At 40.9% G+C, this 22,134-nt stretch overlaps 2 protein-coding genes across 2 annotated transcripts; both read right to left on the reverse strand.

Annotated features, from left to right (window-relative positions):
- Nucleotides 1-4,127: 4,127 nt before the first annotated feature.
- Nucleotides 4,128-6,225, reverse strand: LOC104456854 (anthocyanidin 3-O-glucosyltransferase 5-like). Its single transcript, XM_010071729.3, has 2 exons — nt 5,229-6,225; nt 4,128-4,858 (listed from the first exon to the last, which is right to left on the reverse strand). Exons 1-2 carry the CDS (start codon nt 6,155-6,157, stop codon nt 4,303-4,305), a joined length of 1,485 nt encoding a protein of 494 aa, XP_010070031.1. The 5' UTR covers nt 6,158-6,225; the 3' UTR covers nt 4,128-4,302.
- Nucleotides 6,226-10,671: 4,446 nt separating this feature from the next.
- LOC104456852 (anthocyanidin 3-O-glucosyltransferase 5) lies at nt 10,672-13,051 on the reverse strand. Its single transcript, XM_010071727.3, has 2 exons — nt 12,112-13,051; nt 10,672-11,379 (listed from the first exon to the last, which is right to left on the reverse strand). The coding sequence occupies exons 1-2, from the start codon at nt 13,041-13,043 to the stop codon at nt 10,824-10,826; spliced, it is 1,488 nt and encodes a 495-aa protein (XP_010070029.2). The 5' UTR covers nt 13,044-13,051; the 3' UTR covers nt 10,672-10,823.
- Between the last annotated feature and the right edge of the window lie 9,083 nt (nt 13,052-22,134).

The raw sequence follows: 22,134 nt of genomic DNA on the forward strand, positions 1-22,134 counted from the left end.
TTAATCAAGATTTAAATATTTTGACAATTATAGTTGAGCTGAGTTGAATCAAGGTTGTGTATCTTAACTTTTCATTTGCACCAAGATTAAGCAAGAAATTCAATACTCAATTGAGCTCGAGATGACTTGTGTTTCAAACCCCTAAAACATGAGTCAAGTCAAGCTGAAACTTGAGGAAAATTCTTTAGAAAGTCCTAAACTTATTGGACTTTAGCCAATATAGTCCTAAACTTTTCAATTGAGTCATAAACATTTTCATGTTTTACCAATTAAATTCTAAATCTTTTCACATTTTGTTAATTGAGTCCACTAGACTCACCTTAGTCAAAAATTGACACCGTCGTTACTGACAGTCCTACATGACACTACCGACAGTGATGTAGAGATTTTAATATTTTTTAATATTTTCTTTTTATTTTCTTTTCTTTTTTTCCTTTTTTTTTTTTTAGCTTGAGGGCTAGTGCGAGTTGATAGCCATAGGCAAGGGGCCAAGATGTTCTAGCCATCACTAGTCGAGGGTTTTGCGGGTATTGCAGGCTTTAGGCATTGTGAACTAATCTAGATCAAGTGAGAGTGTTGCAGTCCTTGAGTCACAGCCCTCGCCCAGACCCCACAAGGACTGCAACACCTTGTTTGGCCAAGATTTGGTGAGGGTGTCACGGCTCTCACCGAATCTAGGCGAGACCGTACGCCTTTGCTCTGGCTTGGGCAAGGGTTACAACGCCTTCCCCCAATGCCGGTGAGGCATTCGACCCTTGTTGATGCTTAGGCCAAATAAGAAAAATAAAAAGTAAAATAAAACACCAAAAATATTATTAAAATTTCCAAAAAATATATGAAAAAATTTCCATATTAGCACATATAGTTGATGACCGTGCTACATAGATCAGCGACTATATCATCAATTTTGGACCAAAATTGGCCGAATATACTCAATTGGTAAAATATGAAATGATTTAGGATTCAATTAGCAAACGATTTATTACTTAGATGGTTAAAGTGCAATAGATTGAAAAAATTTTGGATAATTTTCCTCTCAAATTTGACACTATATGTGTAAATTTTACTCAACAATATCCCTTAATGAGAGACTCGGGGCAAGTCTATGGTCCTCTGTGGATATAGTGCCGTCGTTGCATCTATAATAGGTCCGAATGGATTATACTAGACGCAAGTGTGTAAAAAATTCATTTAGGTGTGTCTACCTGAGTGGAAAGGGGCATTTCTGAGGACTATTCAGCAAAGAGGTTCCAAATTTTATTACCACCAAAAGGTTATGCACATAACTCTATGTGTGTCATCGGGTTCTCTGCTTCCGAAGAGGAATCGCTCTTACTTCATCATTGAGTGGATTCCTCGTTGGAACGCACTCCGTGCACTCCCGACGATAAATGAATGTCCGACAAACCGATGCACGGAACGGACACTCTTAGTAAATTTCACTTCCCACGGCATTTGTTCATGAACTCTTAAAATTATGGGGGTGCGATTCATCCTCCCTCTTTGACAAGAAGGCATGAGGGTCGTAGAGGCAATATCTCCAAGTCGCCAAAAGGCTTTTATTATTTAGACTCATACTTTATTGATAGTTTAGGTTTAGACCTATGAATATCTATTGAATTGTGCCACTTATATATAATATTTTTTCTCTTATAATTGAAATCAAATAGAGACGCGGGGGTTGCTAATTATAGTGAAATCATCTGGTATATGTAGTCTTAATTTATAGGTGAACAAAGTAAATCTTGTGTCTCAACTTTTCTTTCTCACATTATCCTCTATTTCATTGTATTTGTGTATCTAATCTTGACAAAAGCTTCAACATGAAAAGTTGCAAAACAAGCATTAGATGTGGAAAGGCTTGGTCGATTCCATGACATTGCTCAAGAAAAAGAGAGGACCACTGATGTCATAATCATGTTTTGCTCCATTTGATAGCACCCTTGCTCGCCAGGCCCCTTTCATGATTAACATACTAAAGTAAAATGTCTCTCACGGAACTATCTAAACAAATGTTTGACAGTTCTTTTTTCTTTCTTTTTTTGAACTTATCAAGATATACGTCCCTTTCTAAGATAAAGAATCTTCATCAATAAAACGTGAACAATGTCGAGACTTATGATGGGACTACTTTTGTGTAATTTGCTCATAATATATATAAAAAAAATTAACACGTGGTTCTATGTTTCCAGGAAATATCATGTCTCCATAATTTTTTGTTGTTGGATTGAAATATGACATATCTCAACCTAAACTAGTGTTATTTCTTTTTGCTTCCAAATCCAACGATAAAAAGTTTAAGAGGCACGTTTCTCCCAAGACCATGGGCTTGCCTGAAGAGTTAAAGGAAACTCTTTAGCCTTTAAGAGTCATCTTCTCTGTATAATTTTCACCATGGGATTGAAACGTAATAAATCTAGGTTGTTTATAGATCACAATTCAAATGGTTGTGATATTTTTCTTTTTCATTCTAATGACGAAAAGCTTACGAGACACGGTGTATTTTAAGGACCATAACTCACTCGAAGAATACGGGCGATTCTATAATTCTAAGGAAGCATTGTGCTCTTATAATCTTTCAACGTTCAATTGAATTGCAACATATCTTAATCATTCAAAAGATTTGAACTTGATGGTTGTGCCACAAAAAATCATTGTGAGTCTTATGGACATTTTTTTTTCTCAACACAAGAAAACGGTGGAGCAACTTGATATGGCATAGCCTTGATAAGAATCAAAAGGAACTTCGTTTGAAAAGACTGAACTACCCTAAGGTACATCAACTTCTGCTCGACTAAAACGACGATAGACATCGCGTCCCAAACAAGGTTGGCCTGACCACCCCAAGCTCATTAGATACGTTAACCCACCAAGCGTGGTGAGGCTTGAAATCTACAGAAGAGGTCAAATGGCCAAGGCTCGTCCAATTGCTTAGGCAATATCGGCTTTTTATATTTCTTAACGTTTTTTAGAGGAAAAGACATAAAATGGGTAAATAAATCAAAATTATCTCTTAAAAGGGGACAGAAAAAGATAATCTTACACGAAATGGAATAAAAAAAAATAAGATGGGCATATCACAAGATTGTACATTATAAAGGATAGAGTTAGGAATTTAATTTTCAAAAGGAAGAATTATTTTCATCATAATTATAGCTGGAAAACTTGAGCAACTGTTTTGGCTTGGGGTTCAGGCCTAAGAAAATGATCCTTTTTGCAAACATCAAGTCCTTGCTCACCCATTAATAGAGGTGCTCGTGGTTGCTCAACATAGGATCAGGTTTAGCCAATCGCTCTAAGCCCTTGTCTTCCTCCCATTGGGAGAATAGTGACAAATGATCAATAACAGATTAGTGCAGTAGAACAAAACAATTTTCGCCTTGTGCAAATCTACCATGAAGTGATAAGATGGAGCATTATTGATATCAAACACCCACAAACACAAGGCCATTGTTTTTTACATGGAAAACCTCCTTGATGTAAGGGATAAAAAACCATGGGATCCAAGTCCATCCAAAATCTTCACTTTTAACAAAATTGGGTAAGCAAAATTCTTCTCTAGTTAAACTAGAGGTACATAGCAGCAATAACATCAAGGCCACTATTTTTGGCCATATACATGAATTTCACAAGAGATTAAGGTTAAATCTAACCTAAAACACAAGTTTGGTTCATCCCACAAAAAATCTAATGTAGGGGGCTTCAAGTGAAAATCAAATCGATCAAATTCAAGAAGAATATGTCATGAGCATGCTGAGAAAATTTTAGCTTATTCAAACCACAAATTGACATCCAACATTAGCTTGTTGATACTTAGATACTACCCCTTTCCTAGAATTTTGGATTTTTTTTTCTCTTTTACTACTATGTCTCAACAAACATTTTTTTTACTACATAAAGATAGTGAGAAATCATATTTCTCCATATAGGCTATCATATGGGCTTAAACCTTTGAACTTATAATTTATTGGGTTTCCTCCACATAGGAGTCAACCTAGCCTAATACCTCCTTCGATCACCATCTTTTCTGACGATGCCCCTCTCTATGTGAGCAATTTGTCCATGATCGAGGTGGGGTTCTTTTGTGTTGAATATCTGTGAATACACTTAATTGCTTGTCAATATGACAACTATTTTTGGAGAGTAATGAATGTAATTTCTCCTCAATATTGAATACATGAACACATAGGAGTTCTGCATCATCAATACACTTCAAGCAAATCGTTGCTAGTTCAAGTATTGTCCTGACTCCTGTCAATCTACATTATTATTACATCCGATGTTACACACATGTGCAATGACTTAATGAGCTTTATTAATCTGATGAATCCTTATTTTGCAATCTTCCTTCATTCTACGTAGGGACTCATAGGAAGTACCTCCTTTGGTCACAGCCTTTTCGGCCGTGCTCTTGAGCTCTTTGACTCTAGCTCTCATCTTGTACCCTTCTTTCTCTACCAATATCATCCTCACCAACTTCTCTATCTCCTCCCTCCCCACAATCTTCTTCGAGGGCAGCTCCTTTGGCCTGATCGCCACCCCAATCTCCTCCGCGAGGAGTGTTGCATTTTGTCTTTGCTCAGCATACAATGGCCAGGCAATCATGGGCACTCCATTTAGTATGCTCTCTAGGGTCGAGTTCCATCCGCAATGAGACAGGAACCCGCCTACAGATGGATGGCTCAGGATGTCCACTTGTGGGCCCCACAATGGGAGTATTAATCCCACTTCCCGAGTACGTGCCACGAATCCATCCGGCAGAAAGCTCAAAAGCTCATCATCACTACCTCCCTTTCCCACATCAAAGAACGATCCATCAAGAGATTTGGCTATTGGTTTCCGGAGTATCCATATAAATCTACAAAATTATACATTTGTAAGATGAAAGAAATTTATAAAATATAGAGCCAAAGAACACTAAAACGAAGCTTAATTTATACACGCCACACTTTTTTTAATAATTTTTTTGGATTATTATTAGGTTTTCCGCAAGTGTGAAAAAAAATTACACATTCGTCGTTGAATTATATATCTAACCCGAGTTAGTGCTGTATAACGGTTTCTTTCACGTATCAAATGCTAATAAAGAACGGGCACTGCATTTGATTAAGAAAAGAAAAAACATAAAACAAACAAAATATGTTTTTCTTTTTCTTAAAGCGTGCAACGTGCTCCACTCCACCTAATGCCCGTGGAGCGCGTTTTGCATGAAAAATTTCTGACCGTACCTTTGTCGGCTCAGCTCTAATCCCCAAGCCAGCTCGACCAGCTGCTCAGCCGACAAAGTTCCTCCACTCCCAAACGAGACGAACAACACCGACTCGCGCGGCTGCTTATCCAGCCATTCCTGCAGCTCCTTCTCCAAACCGGCCGTTCTGACCGGTCTAATGAGCGGCCCAACGGTATAGACCGGACTGTTCACGACCCGGCCCAAGAACTCCTCATTCCTCAGTGCGGCGAGCGTCCCGGCCTGCAAATCCTCCCACACATTCAACAGGATTCCATCTCCCATCGGGATCTCTTCAGCAATCCGCACGAAGTCGCGGTACTGCAGTTGGGACCGGTCCAGCATCGGGTCCGACACGTCCTCTGGTCGGACCGGCTTGCAACCCGGGATCTCGAGCGGTTCGGTCCGGTCCGCGTACTCTCCCTTGACTTCCTTGTCCAGCGTTGGCGAGTGTAGGAGCAACGCAAGAAACCATGCACTGGTAGCGACGTAGACGTACTTGGGGATTCCCAGCTCGTCGCCAATGCACAGATGCTCCGTCCCGAACAAGTCCACAATAAGGACATCAGGCCGCGCCTCCATTGCCAGGAGTGCAGACCTGAACACGTGCCGCGCCTCGCGCATCATGGCCGCGAGCCGCGCAAACACGGATTCGTCGGGGCTGAGGCCCGTGGCCGCGAGGTCAGGGGGCGGGAGCTCCACAATGTCGAGAAGCTTGGGGGTCATGGCGGACTCAATGATCTCGGCCTCAGCGCGGGAGGTCTGCGAGCGGAGGACAAAGACGGTCACCTCAAAGCCGTGGTCGGCGACAAGGCGCTTGCCAAGCTCAATGATGGGGACGAGGTGGCCCATGCCGAGGCTCGAGAGGAGCGCCGCATGGAGCCTTTTCGGCGTCTCCATGGACGAGTTGGAGGAAAAAGAGATCGACATCTATGTGAAGAAGCGAGGCCGAGAGTGTTGTACGAAGAGGGTGTTTTGCCGACGACACAGGTTTGGCGGAAGGGGTATTAAATAGTTACAACCACCCAACTTCGTGTGATTGTAATCAAGCCTTCCGATCGGGAACGTCAGTAAGCCGGGGTCCGCTCGACAATTATTTGAGACTCGACGTGCAAAATTTACAGATAAGCTCTGATATGTCTTAGTCAACTTGATATGGTCGCGAGCTTAATTAAGCTTGTAAGATATCTTTTTTAAAGCATATAATATGACCGGAGTAGGCGAAGCATTCATAAGATTTAACATATAATATAGGGAGAAAAGGCAGACAGGCGATCTGATAGCGTCCTTAGTCACCACGCACCCATGCTTCAGTATTTATAGATATTTCGCTTACGCAACTAACAAAACTGATGTTTTAATTAACTTTTTTTCTGCAACTTGTCACCATATCCTGTTGGTTTTTAAGATCTAAGATTCTCAATCATTGAAATGTGGAAGACTGATGGTTGGGCTGCATCTGTAGACTTTTGGTTATGAGAGAGGGAAGATGCGATCGACGTGTAATTTTTACATGAAAAATCCATAATTAAAGATGAAGCAAAAAAACAACATTAATAATTTTTAAGTGAAAAATTCAATACGATAAAAATCACAAGATTATTCAAAACTTTCACTAATCATCAGGTATAATAAGATATACAATAATTCATCTATAATCACACTATTAAGGCTCAACACATCGACGATACAATAATATATTATCATCATAAAGGTGAATAAACGAATGAGCAAGAGAACTCTAGAAGTTGAGAGACAATTCAAAATAAGATTTCAACAAACAAGATCAATTAACTCATAGATCTTAATCTCATGAATCACATGCTGAAATTTTAATAGATTCGGACAAGATATCACCATCAAATCTAAAGTGTTTCTTTTCCTCTGGGCCGCTGCCTCTCTCAGTCTTTTCTTTTTCATTTTGTGAAAACGCTCCTTTTCTTGTCTTTTCCCTATCAAGAACGTTCAGCCTCTTCTTTTTCTTATCCTTAAAGATGTGTTGCCCCATGAGTTGCACCCAGCCAATCATGCTTGTCAAGCGAAGGAAAATGCTCATTGAAACCACACCGGATTGCCTAGGCGTTCCCCCCATGAGATAAACAGAGAAGCTCTAGAGATAAGAATCTGATATACTTATTTTGGAAGCACACAACAAAATTTGACACCTAAACGATTACCAAGAGAGAGGCCGTTGAATTTTGCGTGCACTTACAAATTTAAGCCAAGAAATTATAGACCAACACATGAAATTTCTTGTCATTAACAAGTCCAAGCATGCACCTTAACAACCATGATGGAAAATCCCTTTAATTGCTTGACTTTCAACAATCATCAAGATTATTATTATTTCATTGGACACTAGCCATCCTTTATGATACAGCTAGCGTCGACATAGATAATGTTTTATTATCTTTTTTATATATTTTTTATTTTCTTTGTCTTTTCTTTCTTTTTCTTTTTTTATATTTTTTCTCTTTCTTCCTGAGATTGCTGAGATCGAGCGTCGGGTCCACCACGTCCTCTGGTTGGATTGGCTTCCAACCTGAGATCTCGAGGGGTTCGGTCCAGTCCAAGTACTCTCCCTTCACTTCCCTGTCCAGCGTCAGCGAATGTAGGAGCAACGCAAGAAACCATGCGTTGGAAGGGACGTAGATATACTTGGGGATCCCCAACTCATCGCCAATGCACGGATGCGCCGTCGTGTACAAGTCCACGATGAGGACATTAGCCCAGGCCTCCATTGCCGCTAGCGTGGACCTGTATGATGGCTAGGCCTCGCGCATCATGACCGCTGGCCTCATGACCATGCCAGCATCCTAGCGGAGGCACACAGCTGAGAGGCCAGGGGGCAGGGAGATCCACAACGTCGAGGAGCTTGGGGGTCATGGTAGACTCGATCTTGGCCTCGGCGCAGGAGGCCTACATGGGGAGGATGAAGACGGTCACCTTGAAGCCATGGTTGACGATTTGCCGAGCTCGATGACAGGGATGACGTGGCTCATGTCTGGGCTCGAGAGGAGCGCCGCATGGAGCTTTTTCGGCTTCTCCGTCGATGAGCTGAGAAGAGGTCGAAATCTATGGAATGAAGTGAAGCTGAGAGAGAGTGAGAAGAAGATATCTCAACTATAACGCAGGGGGAGGGGGTCTTTAAGTAGTTGAGAATCAAACTTGACAGGCTCGTGAGCCTAATCAAACTTTGAGGATTTTTTTTCAAAAGCATATGATTTTATATGAGTAAATAAAGAATTCTTAAATTTACACGGTATACCGACAAACATGTAAGTGTAGGGAAAAAAATTCAAGCTTATCAAACTCAAGCTCTAGCTTGAATTCGATATTCATTTATAAGTTGTGAAAATTTGAGGCACAACCATCAATTGTTCTAAATTTTAAGTTTTTGGATGAATAAATAATTTAATGTCTAAATATTTTAACCTACAACTAAGCAAGAAAATATGTCATAAGAGAGGCAAATAATGGGTGGGCAAAGATTTCAACTCACAACCTTTTTAGATGAAAATCTGTAAGACAACTTCCAACCGTTTCAAAAGTTTAAGTTGTTAGATTAAGATTTAAATATTTTAATAATTATAATTGAGTTGAGTGAATCAAGGTCGTGTGTCTGAACTTCTCATTTGCGCCGAGATTAAGCAAGAAACTCAATACTCGGTTGAGCTCGGGATGAGTTGAGTTTCGAAGCTCCTGAAACATGAGTCAAGTCAAGCTCAAACTTGACAGCGTATGTATGAAATCAACTCAACAATATCCCCTAATAAGAGACTTGGTACGAGTCTGTGGTCCTCTATGGATATAGCGCCTTCGTCACATGTATAGCGGGTCCGAAAGGATTGTCCTAGATGCATGTGGTAATAATTCTTCTGTGTATATCTTAGTAAAAAGGGGCATTTCAGCAAAGAAGTTCAACTTTTATTACCTTAAAAAGATGGTGCACAAACGCCGCGTATGTCGCTGTGTTCTTTGCTTTGGAAGAGGAATCGTTCATCATACATCGAGAGGATTGCTCGTTGGAACACACTCGATGCACTCCCGATGGTAGATGAATGTTTGCCAGACCAATGCATGGACACTCGCTCTTAGTAGATTTCACTTCCCATGTCATTTGTTTGTAAACCTTAAAATATGTTGAAGTGTGATTCATACTCCTTATCGACGAGAAGGCATGGGAGCCATAAGAAGTCACACCTTCGGACCACCGGATGGCTTTTATAGTTTGAGCCTATATTTTGTTAATAATTTGGATTTGGGTCTATGAATAGTTGCTGACTTGTGCCGCCTATATATAATCCCTTTCTTTTATAATTGAGAGTTGTAACACGAGGATGGGGTGCTAATTATAGTTAAATCCCCTACTGGATGGAGCTTTAGTTTAAAGGTGAATCGAGATCAATCTTGTGTGTCAATTTTTTTTTCTCACCTTACTCTCTATTTCGTCGTATTTGCGCACCTAACACTGACAAAAACTTCGGCAAGAGAAATTACAGACGAGGGAATAAAACAAGCATTAGATGTGGAAAGGCTTGGTCGATTCCATGACATCGCGCCTAATCATGTTTTGCTCCTTTTGGTGGCGCCCTTAATCCCCAGGCACTTTTCAGGGTCGATATATTAAAGTTAAACATCACTCCCACGGAACTATTTATGACAATGTGTTTTTTGTTTAAACTTATCAAGATGTCTGTCCCTTTTTAAGATAAAAGATTCTTAATCAGTGAAATGTGAAGAATGTCAACTTATGATGGGACTACTTCTGTGCAATCTGCTCATAATATGTGAAAAAGTTAAATGCGTGATTCTATAGTCCCCAGAAATATCATGCCTCTATAATCTTTCGCTATTGGATTGAGATGCAACAGATCTTAGCCTAAAATAGTGTATTTTTTTTTTTTTTTGGTTCAAGGTCCAATGGTAGAAAGTTTAAGAAGCACCTGTCTCACAGGACTATAGACTTGCCTAAAGAGCAAAAGGCGATTCTATAGTCTTCAAGAGACATCTTCCCGTATAATTTTTTCAAATTAAGAATGAAATGTAATAAATCTTAGTCATTCAACATATCTCACTCTAAACGGTGGTGGTATTTTCTTTTTCGATGCAACGGTGAAAAGCTCAAGAGACATGGTATCTCTTAGGGACCATATCTCACTCGAAGTGTAAGGGGGCGATTCTATGATCCTAAGGAAGCATTGTGCTCTTGTAATCTTTCACCGTTAAATTAAAATGCAGCATATCTCAATAGCACAACAGATCTCAACCCGACAGTCGTGCTATGTCCTAAGGGGCGATTTTATGGTCCTAGCGAGATGACGCTTGCACCAGTGAATAGTTGGTGGTGGGTACAGAAAATGGTTAGGAGATAGGGTTTTTGTGTTGAATAGGTGAATACACTATGTCGCTCATTTAAGCGAGAACTGTTTTGGGAGAGTAATGAAAGCGATGCCTCCTCAGTATTGAATACATGAACAGGGAGGAGTCCTACATCATCAATACATTTCAACCAAATCTTTGCCAATTCAAGCATTGTACTGTGAATCTGCATTATCATTTCCATTCTACTGCTGTTATGCATAAATGCAACTACCTAGGGAGCTTTCTTAATCCGGTGAATTCTCATTTTACAATCTTCCTTCATTTTATGTAGGGACTCATAAGAAGTACCCCCTTTGGTCATAGCCTTTTTTGCACTGCTCTTGAGCTCTTTGACTCGAGCTCTTATCATGTGCCCTTCTTTCTCCACCATTATTGTCCTCACCAACTTCTCTATCTCCTCTCTCCTCACAATCTTCTTTGACGGCAACTCCTTTGGCCGAATCGCCACCCCAATCTCCTCTGCAAGGAGTGTCGCGTTTAGCCGTTGCTCGGCATACAGTGGCCAAGCGATCATGGGTACTCCGTTCACTATGCTCTCTAGGGTTGAGTTCCATCCACAATGAGATAGGAAGCCACCCATAGATGGATGGCTCAAGATGTCCACTTGTGGGGCCCACGATGGGACTACCAATCCAACATCTCTAGTACATTCCATGAATCCATCTGGCAAAAAGCTCAAAAGCTCATCGCCACCGCATCCCTTGCCCATATCAAAGAACGATCCATCAAGAGATTTAGCAATTGGTTTCCGAAGTACCCACATAAACCTACAAAATTATACATTTGTAAGATGGAGGAAATTATAGAATATGAAACCACAGAGCACTAAATGAAGCTTAATTTATACATGCCACACTTTTTTATAAAAGGATTATTGTTAGGTCTATCACGAGTGTGAAAAAAATTATCATTGGATTGAATAACATATCTACCATGGACTAGTTCGGAATAACAAATTCTTTCACATATCAAAAGCTATAAAGAATGTGTGCTGCAATCTTTACACTGACAGTGGTCCTAACAAAAATGTTATTATCATAATGTCTGGCTAATTCCTACTGATAATAATGCATTTGTTTTGATTGAGAAAAAGACTATTTTCCTTCATCCTCAACAAGAGATTGGTTAGAGGAAGGGGAAAAATTCCTATAACCGACCTCTCAATAGTAAAACCACATGGCATGTACATAGTAACCTGAAAAAGTGACTATCCTAAGCAAAAGTTTTCTTTTTTCTCTGTCGGTATCCCAAGCAAAAGATCCTAAAAGGAGGAAAAAGAAAATCAGAAGATGATCATAAAGATAGGATTTAAACTAAATGGATCATTCAAAAATGGCTTATCGATTGAATTTATGAAAAGAATGGCCCTTTTTTTTTCCACAAGAGTCGAATAAAGTTCGACCTTCACAAATTATATTGCTATATCTCTTATATTGCATGTAAAATTTGCTCTGTTAGGCGGTGTCCGTGCCCAAAGCTGTCCAAATCTCAAACCGTACCTTTGTTGGCTCAGCTCCAATCCCCAAGCCAGCTCGACCAGCTGCTCGGCCGACATAGTCCCTCCACTGCCAAATGAGACGAACATCACCGACTCGTTCGGCTGCTTATCCAGCCATTCCAGCAGCTCCTTCGCCAATCCGGCTGGTCTGACCGGTCTAATGAGCGGCCCAATGGTATATACCGGACCGTTTACAACCCGGCCCAAAAACTCCTCATTCCTCAATGCAGCGAGCGTCTCGGCCTGCAACTCCTCCCACACATTCAACAAGATTCCATCTCCCATCGGGATCTCGCCAGCCTGCCGGATGTACCCGCGGTACTGCTGGTTGGATCGGTCCAGCATCGGGTCCACCACGTCCTCTGGTCGGACCGGCTTGCAACCCGGGATCTCGAGTGGTTCAGTCTGGTCCACATACTCTCCTTTGACTTCCTTGTCCAGCGCCGGTGAGTGTAGGAGCAGCGCAAGAAACCATGCGTTGGAAGGGACGTACACGTACTTGGGGATCCTCAACTCATCACCCATGCACAGATGCTCCGTCCCGAACAGGTCCACGATGAGGACATCGGGTGTGGCCTCCATGGCTGCCAGCGCAGACCTGAACGCCGGCCGCACCTCGCGCATCATGGCCGCAAGCCTCGTGATCATGGAGGCATTCGGGCCAAGGTCCGCAGCCGTGAGGTCGGGGGCAGGGAGCTCCACGATGTCGAGGAGCTTGGGGGTCACGGCGGAGTCGATGATCTCTGCCTCGGCACGGGAGGCCTGGGAGGGGATGACAAAGACGGTGACCTCGAAGCCATGGTTGGCGACAAGGCACTTGCCGAGCTCCATGACGGGGATGAGGTGGCCCATGCCAGGGCTCGAGAGGAGCGCCGCACGGAGCTTTTTGGGCTTCTCCATCGATGAACTGGAGGAAAAGAGGTCGAAATCCATGGAATGAATTAAAGCTGACGACGTGTATGAAGAAGATACGTTGGCTACAACCTTGGCGAGGGGGGCGCGGTGGTGGTGGTTGTTTCTTTAAATAGTAGGGTATCCCATTTATTACGGTTGAAAATATTGGTTGGTCGGGTTGGTCGTAGTCCTCGCATTTATAGAATTATAGAAACTATTAAAATAATTAAATATTAAATCACGTCTTTATTTAACAATTTAATTTATAAAATAGTTGATAATGATTCTACAAAATATTATATAATATCAAAGCTGAAAATCTTGAATTCGAATATTTCCAAACTTCTATTTCCTTTTTCCATAAGATATTTCCAATCTTGGTTAAATATAAAGACATGTTAATTCACACATTCATCTAACTCAGTTGGTACTTAACTCAATTGGCTCGCCAGCTTAATCAATGCTTTTACAATTTCTTTATAAAATCTATCACTTCATCATAGGAAACAAAGAAATCTATGAAATTACATAGTTCAAGCTATCCAATTTTAATTCCATAATCATTTATAAGCTGATTGTAATCGAATCGAGTTGAATTGAGTTTCGGGCCTCTTAAAATACGAGTCAAATCAAGCTAGACAGTACGCGTGCGTGGATTCCACTAGACGAGGGACTATTCACTTTGAGTCGAGTTCTTTTTTTTTTTTTTGGTCGGTGAGAAAATGTTGGCTGCACTCTCGGCTGCACTTATGATTGACAAGTCAGCAAAATAATAGTCCATTTATTGATTGAAACGTGTCCTGTGGCCCCAATTCTGTCAAACTTGTCATAAATCTCACTCACTTGCCTCTCTCTCTCTCTCTCCATCCCTTCCGACGTAGCAAGCTCTCTCTTCCTCCCGACTCACGCTTTGCCCTTAGGGATGGTCTTGGGTGACCAACCGTCGGCGGTGGTCGCACCCCTCACCGTCCACGGCAAAGCCCATGGTGGAATCACGAGCTCCGCCGTCGCCCTCCAAGAACCACACCAAGATCGCCATCGTCGGGGTCGGCAACGCTGCATGGCCATCGCCGAGACCATCCTCACCCAGGACCTCGCCGACGAGCTTAGCCTCATCGACACCAAGCCCGACAAGCTTTTCGGCGAAATGCTGGACCTCCAGTAGGTTGCCGCCTTCCTCCCCGCACCAAGATCTTGGACTCCATCGACAGCTCCATTGCCGGCCGGTCAACCGAGGTCGAGATCTTGATGAAGGAAAGACCAACTTCCATAAACATCGAGATCTCAGCCAATATTTTCTAAAGGGAAGAGACGGAGCAAAGATGAGACGGAGGAAGATGAAAGAGGGCGGAAGGCAAGTGAGAGAGATTTATGGCAAATCTAACAGAGTGGGCCCATGGGACACATGTCAATCGATAAATGGACTATTTTTTTGCTGAGTTGTCAATCACAAGTGCAGCCAAGATTTTCTCCGGACGAGATCATTTGCTCGTAAACTGTAAAAATTGTGGAAAGAGAAGTTACAAAAGAGAGAGAAAAGGACATACAACCGATGAGGAAGCATTTCGCTTAGTCACTGGGCATTCTAAATAATCGTAGTTAGAATAATTAAATATTAAATTACGCACTCATTTAACAGTTTAAATTTTTAAAATGGTCTCGTAAAATCTTACATGATATGAGAGTAGAATATCTCAAGTTCAAATATATGCATGCTCTATTTACCTCTCAAATTAAATATGTATGTGCTTAGTACTAAACAAAAAAAAAATCTACTATGAGAAGTATTGGAAAAATAAATATTAAATCTCGCATTCATCAAATAGTTTAATGTTTTTTATTGGACGTTCTAACCATTGTAATGAAGTAATGAAGTAATCATGAGGCCCAATAGAAAGAAGACGCAGTGGAAATCTAGAAATACACCTCACAATCAGCTCCATGACTAGGTCAAATAATCAGATGACAAGTAACCTAATCTTCCATGAGCGAGCTTATTAAACTTCACGGTGCAATCTGCAAAGCAGTTGAGATAGTGAGTTTTCTTCTAGGGGTGAAGGTGAGGTCTAGATGGGTGAATGACGTAGTTTAGTATCTCATTTGCTCACTCAACTTCCCGACCGGACATGTTGACTAGTTTAATATTATTTTAATGCAAGATCAAATTTTCCAGCCAAGGCAAATTGCCAATAACACTAAAGTGATCGGTTTTTCAAATTTGTGTCAGTTAAGTGAGGAGAAAAAAAAAGTTTTAGTATTTAAGTGAGCACTGTATAAAAATTAAAACATTTCTACTATTCTTACACCAAAAGAAACTCGAAATGGGGGTTCTATGGAAACGAACAAGTTCACATCATGGACCAAAGTTGAATGGGGATCTCTCTCGCTCAACCAAACACATTCCCTTCGCTTTCCTTCCGAACGAACGCCTCAAAACTTCTTGAGAAGGGTATTCCCCTTCTAACCTTTCCTCATTGTACTGTCCTTTCCTTTTCTCTCCTCCTTTACTTTTCACATTTTGCTGAGCTGTGGCTTTTGCTCCCTTAGGCAAGAGACTGGGAAACGGGCCACTCACTACCATCCTACAACAGCTGCATTTGCATCGAGATGAGCCCACCTAGAGGAATTCGGTCAGTCGTCGCCTTTCTCATGCGGGGCATAGCCTCTTATCTCTGACTCTCCTTACACAACTACAGCACAGACAGGCATAATCTCGTTTTCAATTACGTTGGTCCAGAAAGGACAGGATCATTAATATCTCAACCAAATTTTGCTTCCACTTGGTGGCACCCTTAGTCACCAGGCACCTTTCATGTTTGACATGCATTTTAAGGTTAAGCATTTCGCTTACTGAACTGTCTAAACAGATGTTTTCATGAAATTTATACTTGAGCTTACCACCATGCCCGTCCCTTTTTTTATATTGAAGATTCTTAGTCAGTCAACTGCGAAGAGCGTCGAAACTGATAATTGGAGTACCTCTGTATATTCTTCTTACGATATAGGGAAGAGTTGTGAGTGATTCTACCATCTCAAGAGGTATTGTGCCATTATAATATTTTACCGTTGAATTGAAATACAGCAGTCTCATTCTGAATCACTGTAAATTTTTTTCATTTTTCTTTTCAATCCAATGATAAAAAGTCCAAGACGCACATGCCTCCCGGAGATTATAAGCAATCTGTTCATTTGCGACCTTCGGATGCTGACTTTGAGAGTTAGGGGTGATGTTATAGTCTCCAAGAATCATCATGTTCTAATTATTTGGCATATACACAGAGGAGTCAAAGAAAACTGTGGAAAACAAACAATTATACAGTATCTATTTAATGTAAATCCTGAGATAATTTAGCTATTATGTCCACAGAAGCAATAACCAAAGATGGACGAAGACAGTTGAAAAATTTTCAAGCACCTAAAAGAGCCCGTTATATCAGAGTAATTATGTTAGATTTGAGTTGTATAGCTATTCATCCATTATGCTCTATTTTGTAATTTCAAAAAAAGAGAATTAATATATAATATATTCGAAGTTGTCGTCAGTAAAAGAATGATGCATAACAATTTTCGTATTGGGGGAGAACCAGCCAATCTACCTTATGGATGGATAGATAAAAGGAATACTTAATACACTGCTCAATATAAATAGTTAGAAATGAATACAGCAACAAAAATTATATATTGCGAAAAGAGAGGACGAGAGTGGGAAAGTACAGTAGGAAAAAAACTTGCACATTTGGTTAAGACATTTTAAAATATGCGCCTTCTTTAAAATATCATAAATAGAACTGTAGGTAGGGGTCTTTTCTAAGAAAATACGAGATAGCAGGAATATTTAAATAGGACAAGTGCCTAATCTTCTCGAAGCTGGAAAGAGGGCTTCCGAAGACCTCCTTAATACCTACCCAAATGGGCCCAATGCACGGCGAAAGAAAGGGTTCCTCAACCATTTCTCCCCTCAAACCCTAAATATGAGAAGGGATAATTTACAAATAGGGATTAATTACTTTACATTGACTATAATAAACCTCTTGATACCTTCAGCTTTGTAACTAGTGGTTGATTTCCCGTCGGTAGAGCAGTTTCTTTTTCCAACACCTGGCAGCCCCAACTAGGAAGGTGTGAGTGGTTTATCGTCGAGTCAATCTAATCCCTCTTCCTATGTTCCTCTTGCTCCTAGGGCATGCGCGGGTCTCACGTGTGCAACTCTTGACACCAAGCACTTGGTTGGTTGCATGGGCCCTCTTAGAGGTGCAAGAAAGTTATTAAGGTGAAAGGAAAGCTAGTAATTTAGTATTCTTATCATCCGGACATGAAAGATAAATTCTATTCAGAGAGATAGATTCATATGGAGTCTACCCACTATCTTAAGTCCTAGGGCTAATGATTCAATCTTCTTCTTTTTTACCCAAAAAAAAAACAACCGTACCTGCCCCCTATTTTTACTTTATCTTTCTCCGATCGAATTTGAATATGGGCTCGCAAGTAGCGGTTGGTTGAGACAAAGAAGAGGCTGATCAAAATATTGTGCGGAGAGACCTAAATTGAGATAAACGGAGATGCATCTGGAACTTGGAAAAGACTCCTATTATTATGGATTACTCCATTTTTTTAATTTCTTTTGTAAATTCGAAAGGGAAAGGTGGGAAAGGTGAAGAAAGTCGCTGACAATGCGGAAAGAAGGCAACTACCATCGATTGGTCCATCCAACCAAACCTATGGGTCAGGATTCAGCTACCTTTATTGGACCGCTTATCAAGTAGGCAATTCTACCCAAAGCAAATTTGGGCATTTATTACTTGGACCATAATTGAGATTTATTTACATAGTCAACCAAACAAAAATTGAGAAAGTTTAAATTGCAAAATTATGACTCTAAGTGGGCATTTGTCCTTTTTTTTTTATCGGTCTTACTCTAATCATACTCTAACACTCACTCTCAGACTTTTGCCCTGTCTCCTTACAGGGCGTGGAAGTCGAAATCCACTCCTGAAATGAAATCGTCTCCACCCCAATCCCCCTTGAGAATGTGGGGATTTGAACTCTCCACCTCCCCATTCCAAGTTAAAAGGATGGCATAAAGAGGGTTTGGAAGATAGAAGGACTTTCTTCATTTTCCTTGCCAAATTTGATGGAAACAGTTCCATCTTTTTTTTGCGTACGAACTCTGAGTCTGTAGATTGGAAAGGCTTGTTATGCTGATGTAGCTTTTCGTAATTGGTGATCCAAGTCTCTGGAAGGAGCTTGGCCAACGTATCCTTCGAGATCTGTCTGGGAACATGGATGCAGGACGCTTGATCATTCTGCATGGAGATAAACAATGCATCTTCATTACCATTGTTGAAGTTGAGGTCAAGTGCATGGTTCCGCACTCGATAAACCATCTGGTAATGTAGTGTTGCAACTACAGAGTCAGCAGTTTGAGGGGCTCTAGTAAGTTGGACTTGGACTTTCAGAAAAGATAGTAACTAGGGGTCTGAAAGGGCGATGTTGAGGTTTGGATATAGAGTGACAAAGACCGTTCCGACATTCAAAGTAGTTTGAACAGTACCAATGCAAGCATGCTGGTATTGTAAAAATCTGGTATCTAACAACGCAATTCTTGTCACAACTGGCAAACCTTTATGACCATGGAAAGTGAGAGCAAGACGAACAGCTCCATAATGCGCATGAGTGTATCCCTGTTGAGCCCATTGTCTGGGAAATTCAGGAGGGATCTGGAGAGTAACAAAGTACTCATTTTCAGTAGCAGGAATAGGATGCTGGTCGAATTTGGAGGACTGGACGTACTCCTTTACTTGCTTTGGGGTTTGGTGAATAAGCTGGCGGATGGAGCGGATGGGTGAAAATGACGAGTTTGGTTTGGCAAAAGCAGAATAAGGGCTCATGAGGGGGAGCTGGGTTTCAGAAATCTTGGTTTCATCGCTAAGAGAGACTTCATAAAGATAATCTATCTTAGAAGCATTAGAAACACGAAATTCTAGAGGTGTTGAAGATGAAGATGAGGGAGCAAGAGAAACTGGTGCTTCGAGAATTTCTGGTTCTTTAGACATGATGAGAAGAGATCTTCTCAACTCTGGATTCACCTATCAAGCGCATAGAATGGATAGTATCAAAAACGAAACCATGGCTCTGATACCATGAATGGACCTAAAATCCCTACTCCCACCGATGTGGATGAATATGGGAGACAGAAAAAGACCCCTACCGCTAAAGCCGTTCTAAATTGGCAATCGGGAGACTCTGTTGGCACAAAACAATGCCTTCAAGGCAATTGACTCCAAAATTGGAAATGTGCAACAATATCTCCGAAGGTATGATGAAAGTACCAAAAAGATACTTTTTGAATTCCAGAAAAGGCTTCACGCCTTGGAATCAGGACAACATCTTGGGTACCATTATCTTGAAAGTCCAAAGCCAGAAATAGAGAAGCTCAAGAAGCAGATCCAACTTCTTGAAGAAGGGAGGTTCGAGACCGTTCGACCCATTAGCACCTCCTGTTAAAACCGGGCATTTACCCCACCGCCACGGACGTCTATTTTGGCCACTATTCCGAAGATCCCTACAGACGAGAACCAGATATGGCAGAAATGTGAAATCACCTCAAGGCCTTACAGAAGGAAAAGGGGAAAGAAAAGATACCGCCTACAGAATCAAGTTCCATTGTTATAAGAGAAAGGCCAGATCATATGATGCTATCAAATCCATTAGAATCCTTTCTAAAGGATTTAGGTACTCAAGAACCTGACCCTGTTATCTAACAGCCTGATCCTGTTATTCCAGAAAGACAGATTCTGCTCCCAATAGAGCAAACTTCTCATGATACTGAATCAGATTCAGTATCCCTCTCCTCTTCTTCATCCTTCTCAATTCCTACAGTTGATTCACTCCCCATTGCACTAGTAACTTCATCAATATTCATGACTGACCCCCCAGATGATGAAATGGAATCAAACTATTCTGACCCAGACATTGGTCAGACAAGCAATCCTGCTCAGTATGTGTCTATAGCATCAAAACAATTATTCACCATTGATGATATTCCTTATCACAAATGGCCGATAAGGCTTGAAGAATTTCATACTTGGTTGAATACCCAGTCTATCACTAACCATGATATGAATGACGTCATGTACAACTTTGTTACAAGGTTCACAGGAAGCTTAAAACTCTGGTGGCAATCAATTTCAGAACAAGACCAGATCCATTTTCTGATGTCACCTAATTTAAGCCATGCAATCACTCTCTTATATCATGTCTTTGTGGGAAAACCCACTGATCTCATAGAGATAAAAAGAAGAGAGTTTTTCGAGAGAAGATGCTGCTCCCTCCAGGAAAAACATCTTGATAAGCATTATCGAATAATGCTTCAGCTTTTACCAAGTCGGAGCGAGATCCAAATCTAAAGCATGTTTTCCTTACTTCCATCCCTAAAGAACTATCCCGGATGGTTGAAAGATCTTTCTTTGGAAAACAAAGGAGAATACAAGATGTTCCCTTAGGAGAAATACAACAAGAAGTTCATTTATGTCTCGAAGAATTGTGCTTAAAACGCCAGATGGTCCGTACTTACATCACAGACGACAAACGCCTTGAATCAGCTTGTTCTCGCCAGAAGTTAAAAATCAAATGTTCCAAGAAAGACTGTGATGGTACATGTGGCAAGTATTCCCGGAAGAAAAAACACTACAAGAAGTTTTGGATAAAGAAATCCAAACATGGCTCCAAGCATTCCCGGAAAAGAATAAATGGCGATACCTACGCAAAAGGAAGGATCGCACAAGCCACAAAAAATCAAACCGTTGCTACATTTGCAATCAAAAATGACATTTTGCCAAAAACTGTCATCAAGCGAGAAAATGTCAGAATCATCTAATTCATCACATTGAGAATGAAACAGGCATTTCTTTTGAAAATGATGATATTGAATCCTTATTCTCTGCTGATGAAGAGACATCTGAACAAACTCTTTGTGTCATTTCCTCTTACCAAACTTCCAGTGAGACTAAGTCAGACTCCGAGTCTAAAGATATTTTCCATATATCATCATCATCCCGTAACCAAACCTTGACATATTTTCAAGTCAAACTCACTTTGTCCCCATTTCCCGTAAAAATCCTCACTTCAAAGTTTGCCAAACCCATCACCGTTATTGCTCTCATTGACACAGAGCAAGTTGTTCAATATTAGACACCAAAGTTCGTCCCAAGAATTCGGACTCCTTACATCCGATATTTCAGTTCGCCTCGGAGATACTTTCTCCACAAATGTCGAACCACTCCTCAGAATCGTCCAGTTCTTCCCTCGTGCTCCATAACTGCAAAAATCTTTGGATCAAACATTCCCAATAAAGATCTAATAATTGGGTGGGACATCATGACTCAAATCTCTCAGCTTCGCATCATTCATGGAAAATGTCTTAGATATAAAGATCAATTCTCTGAATTCGTTAATATTCAGAGACTCTTTTCCATTCAGATGAGTCTACTAGCTCCAATTATGCAAAAATTGCTAGAATCTTATTCAGAATCCCATTCAGAATTCGCTCAAAAGTGTTCCCATCCTTCATAGGAAAATCCAGAGTTCTTTGTTCACCTTCCTTTCAAGAAAAATGAAGACATAAACCCAACCAAGGCGAGCCGCATGGGAATGAAGCCAGAACATCTGGTTTTAGCTCAAAGGGAATGCTCGGAACTATTGCAACAAGGCCTTATTGAAATCTCCGACTCACAATGGGCTTGTGAAGCCTTTTATGTCAATAAGCGAGCCGAGCAAAAAGAGGAAAATGAGATTGGTGATCAACTATCAACCTCTCATTCTTTTCTCCAAGATGATAAGTTCCCTTTACCATCGAGAGATTCTCTCTTTAGTGATCTAACCAAGGCCCACATCTATTCCAAATTCGACCTCAAAGCTGGATTTTGGCAATTGGGCATCCATCTTGAAGACAGATCCAAAACAGGATTATGTATCCCGAACCAACACTTCCAATGGAAAGTTCTTCCTTTTGGCTTAAAGGTAGCACCATCCCTTTTCCAAAAGGCCATGTCGCATTTTCCAACCAATCCTATCAAGTGCAGCAGTGTACATTGACGACATTCTGCTCTACAACCCTGATGAGCAGTCACAC

This window comes from Eucalyptus grandis, chromosome 8 (assembly GCF_016545825.1).
Source record: "Eucalyptus grandis isolate ANBG69807.140 chromosome 8, ASM1654582v1, whole genome shotgun sequence".
NCBI classification, from domain to species: Eukaryota; Viridiplantae; Streptophyta; class Magnoliopsida; order Myrtales; family Myrtaceae; genus Eucalyptus; species Eucalyptus grandis.

What these genes read in the sequence shown, in the direction of transcription:
- LOC104456854 (XM_010071729.3), bottom strand. Translation starts at nt 6,157, where the DNA reads ATGTCGATCTCTTTTTCCTCCAACTCGTCCATGGAGACGCCGAAAAGG. An exon ending in TTAGAGCTGAGCCGACAAAG is followed by an intron (nt 4,859 to 5,228) that starts GTACGGTCAGAA and finishes ATAATTTTGTAG; the next exon opens with ATTTATATGGATACTCCGGA.
- LOC104456852 (XM_010071727.3), bottom strand. Translation starts at nt 13,043, where the DNA reads ATGGATTTCGACCTCTTTTCCTCCAGTTCATCGATGGAGAAGCCCAAA. An exon ending in TTGGAGCTGAGCCAACAAAG is followed by an intron (nt 11,380 to 12,111) that starts GTACGGTTTGAG and finishes ATAATTTTGTAG; the next exon opens with GTTTATGTGGGTACTTCGGA.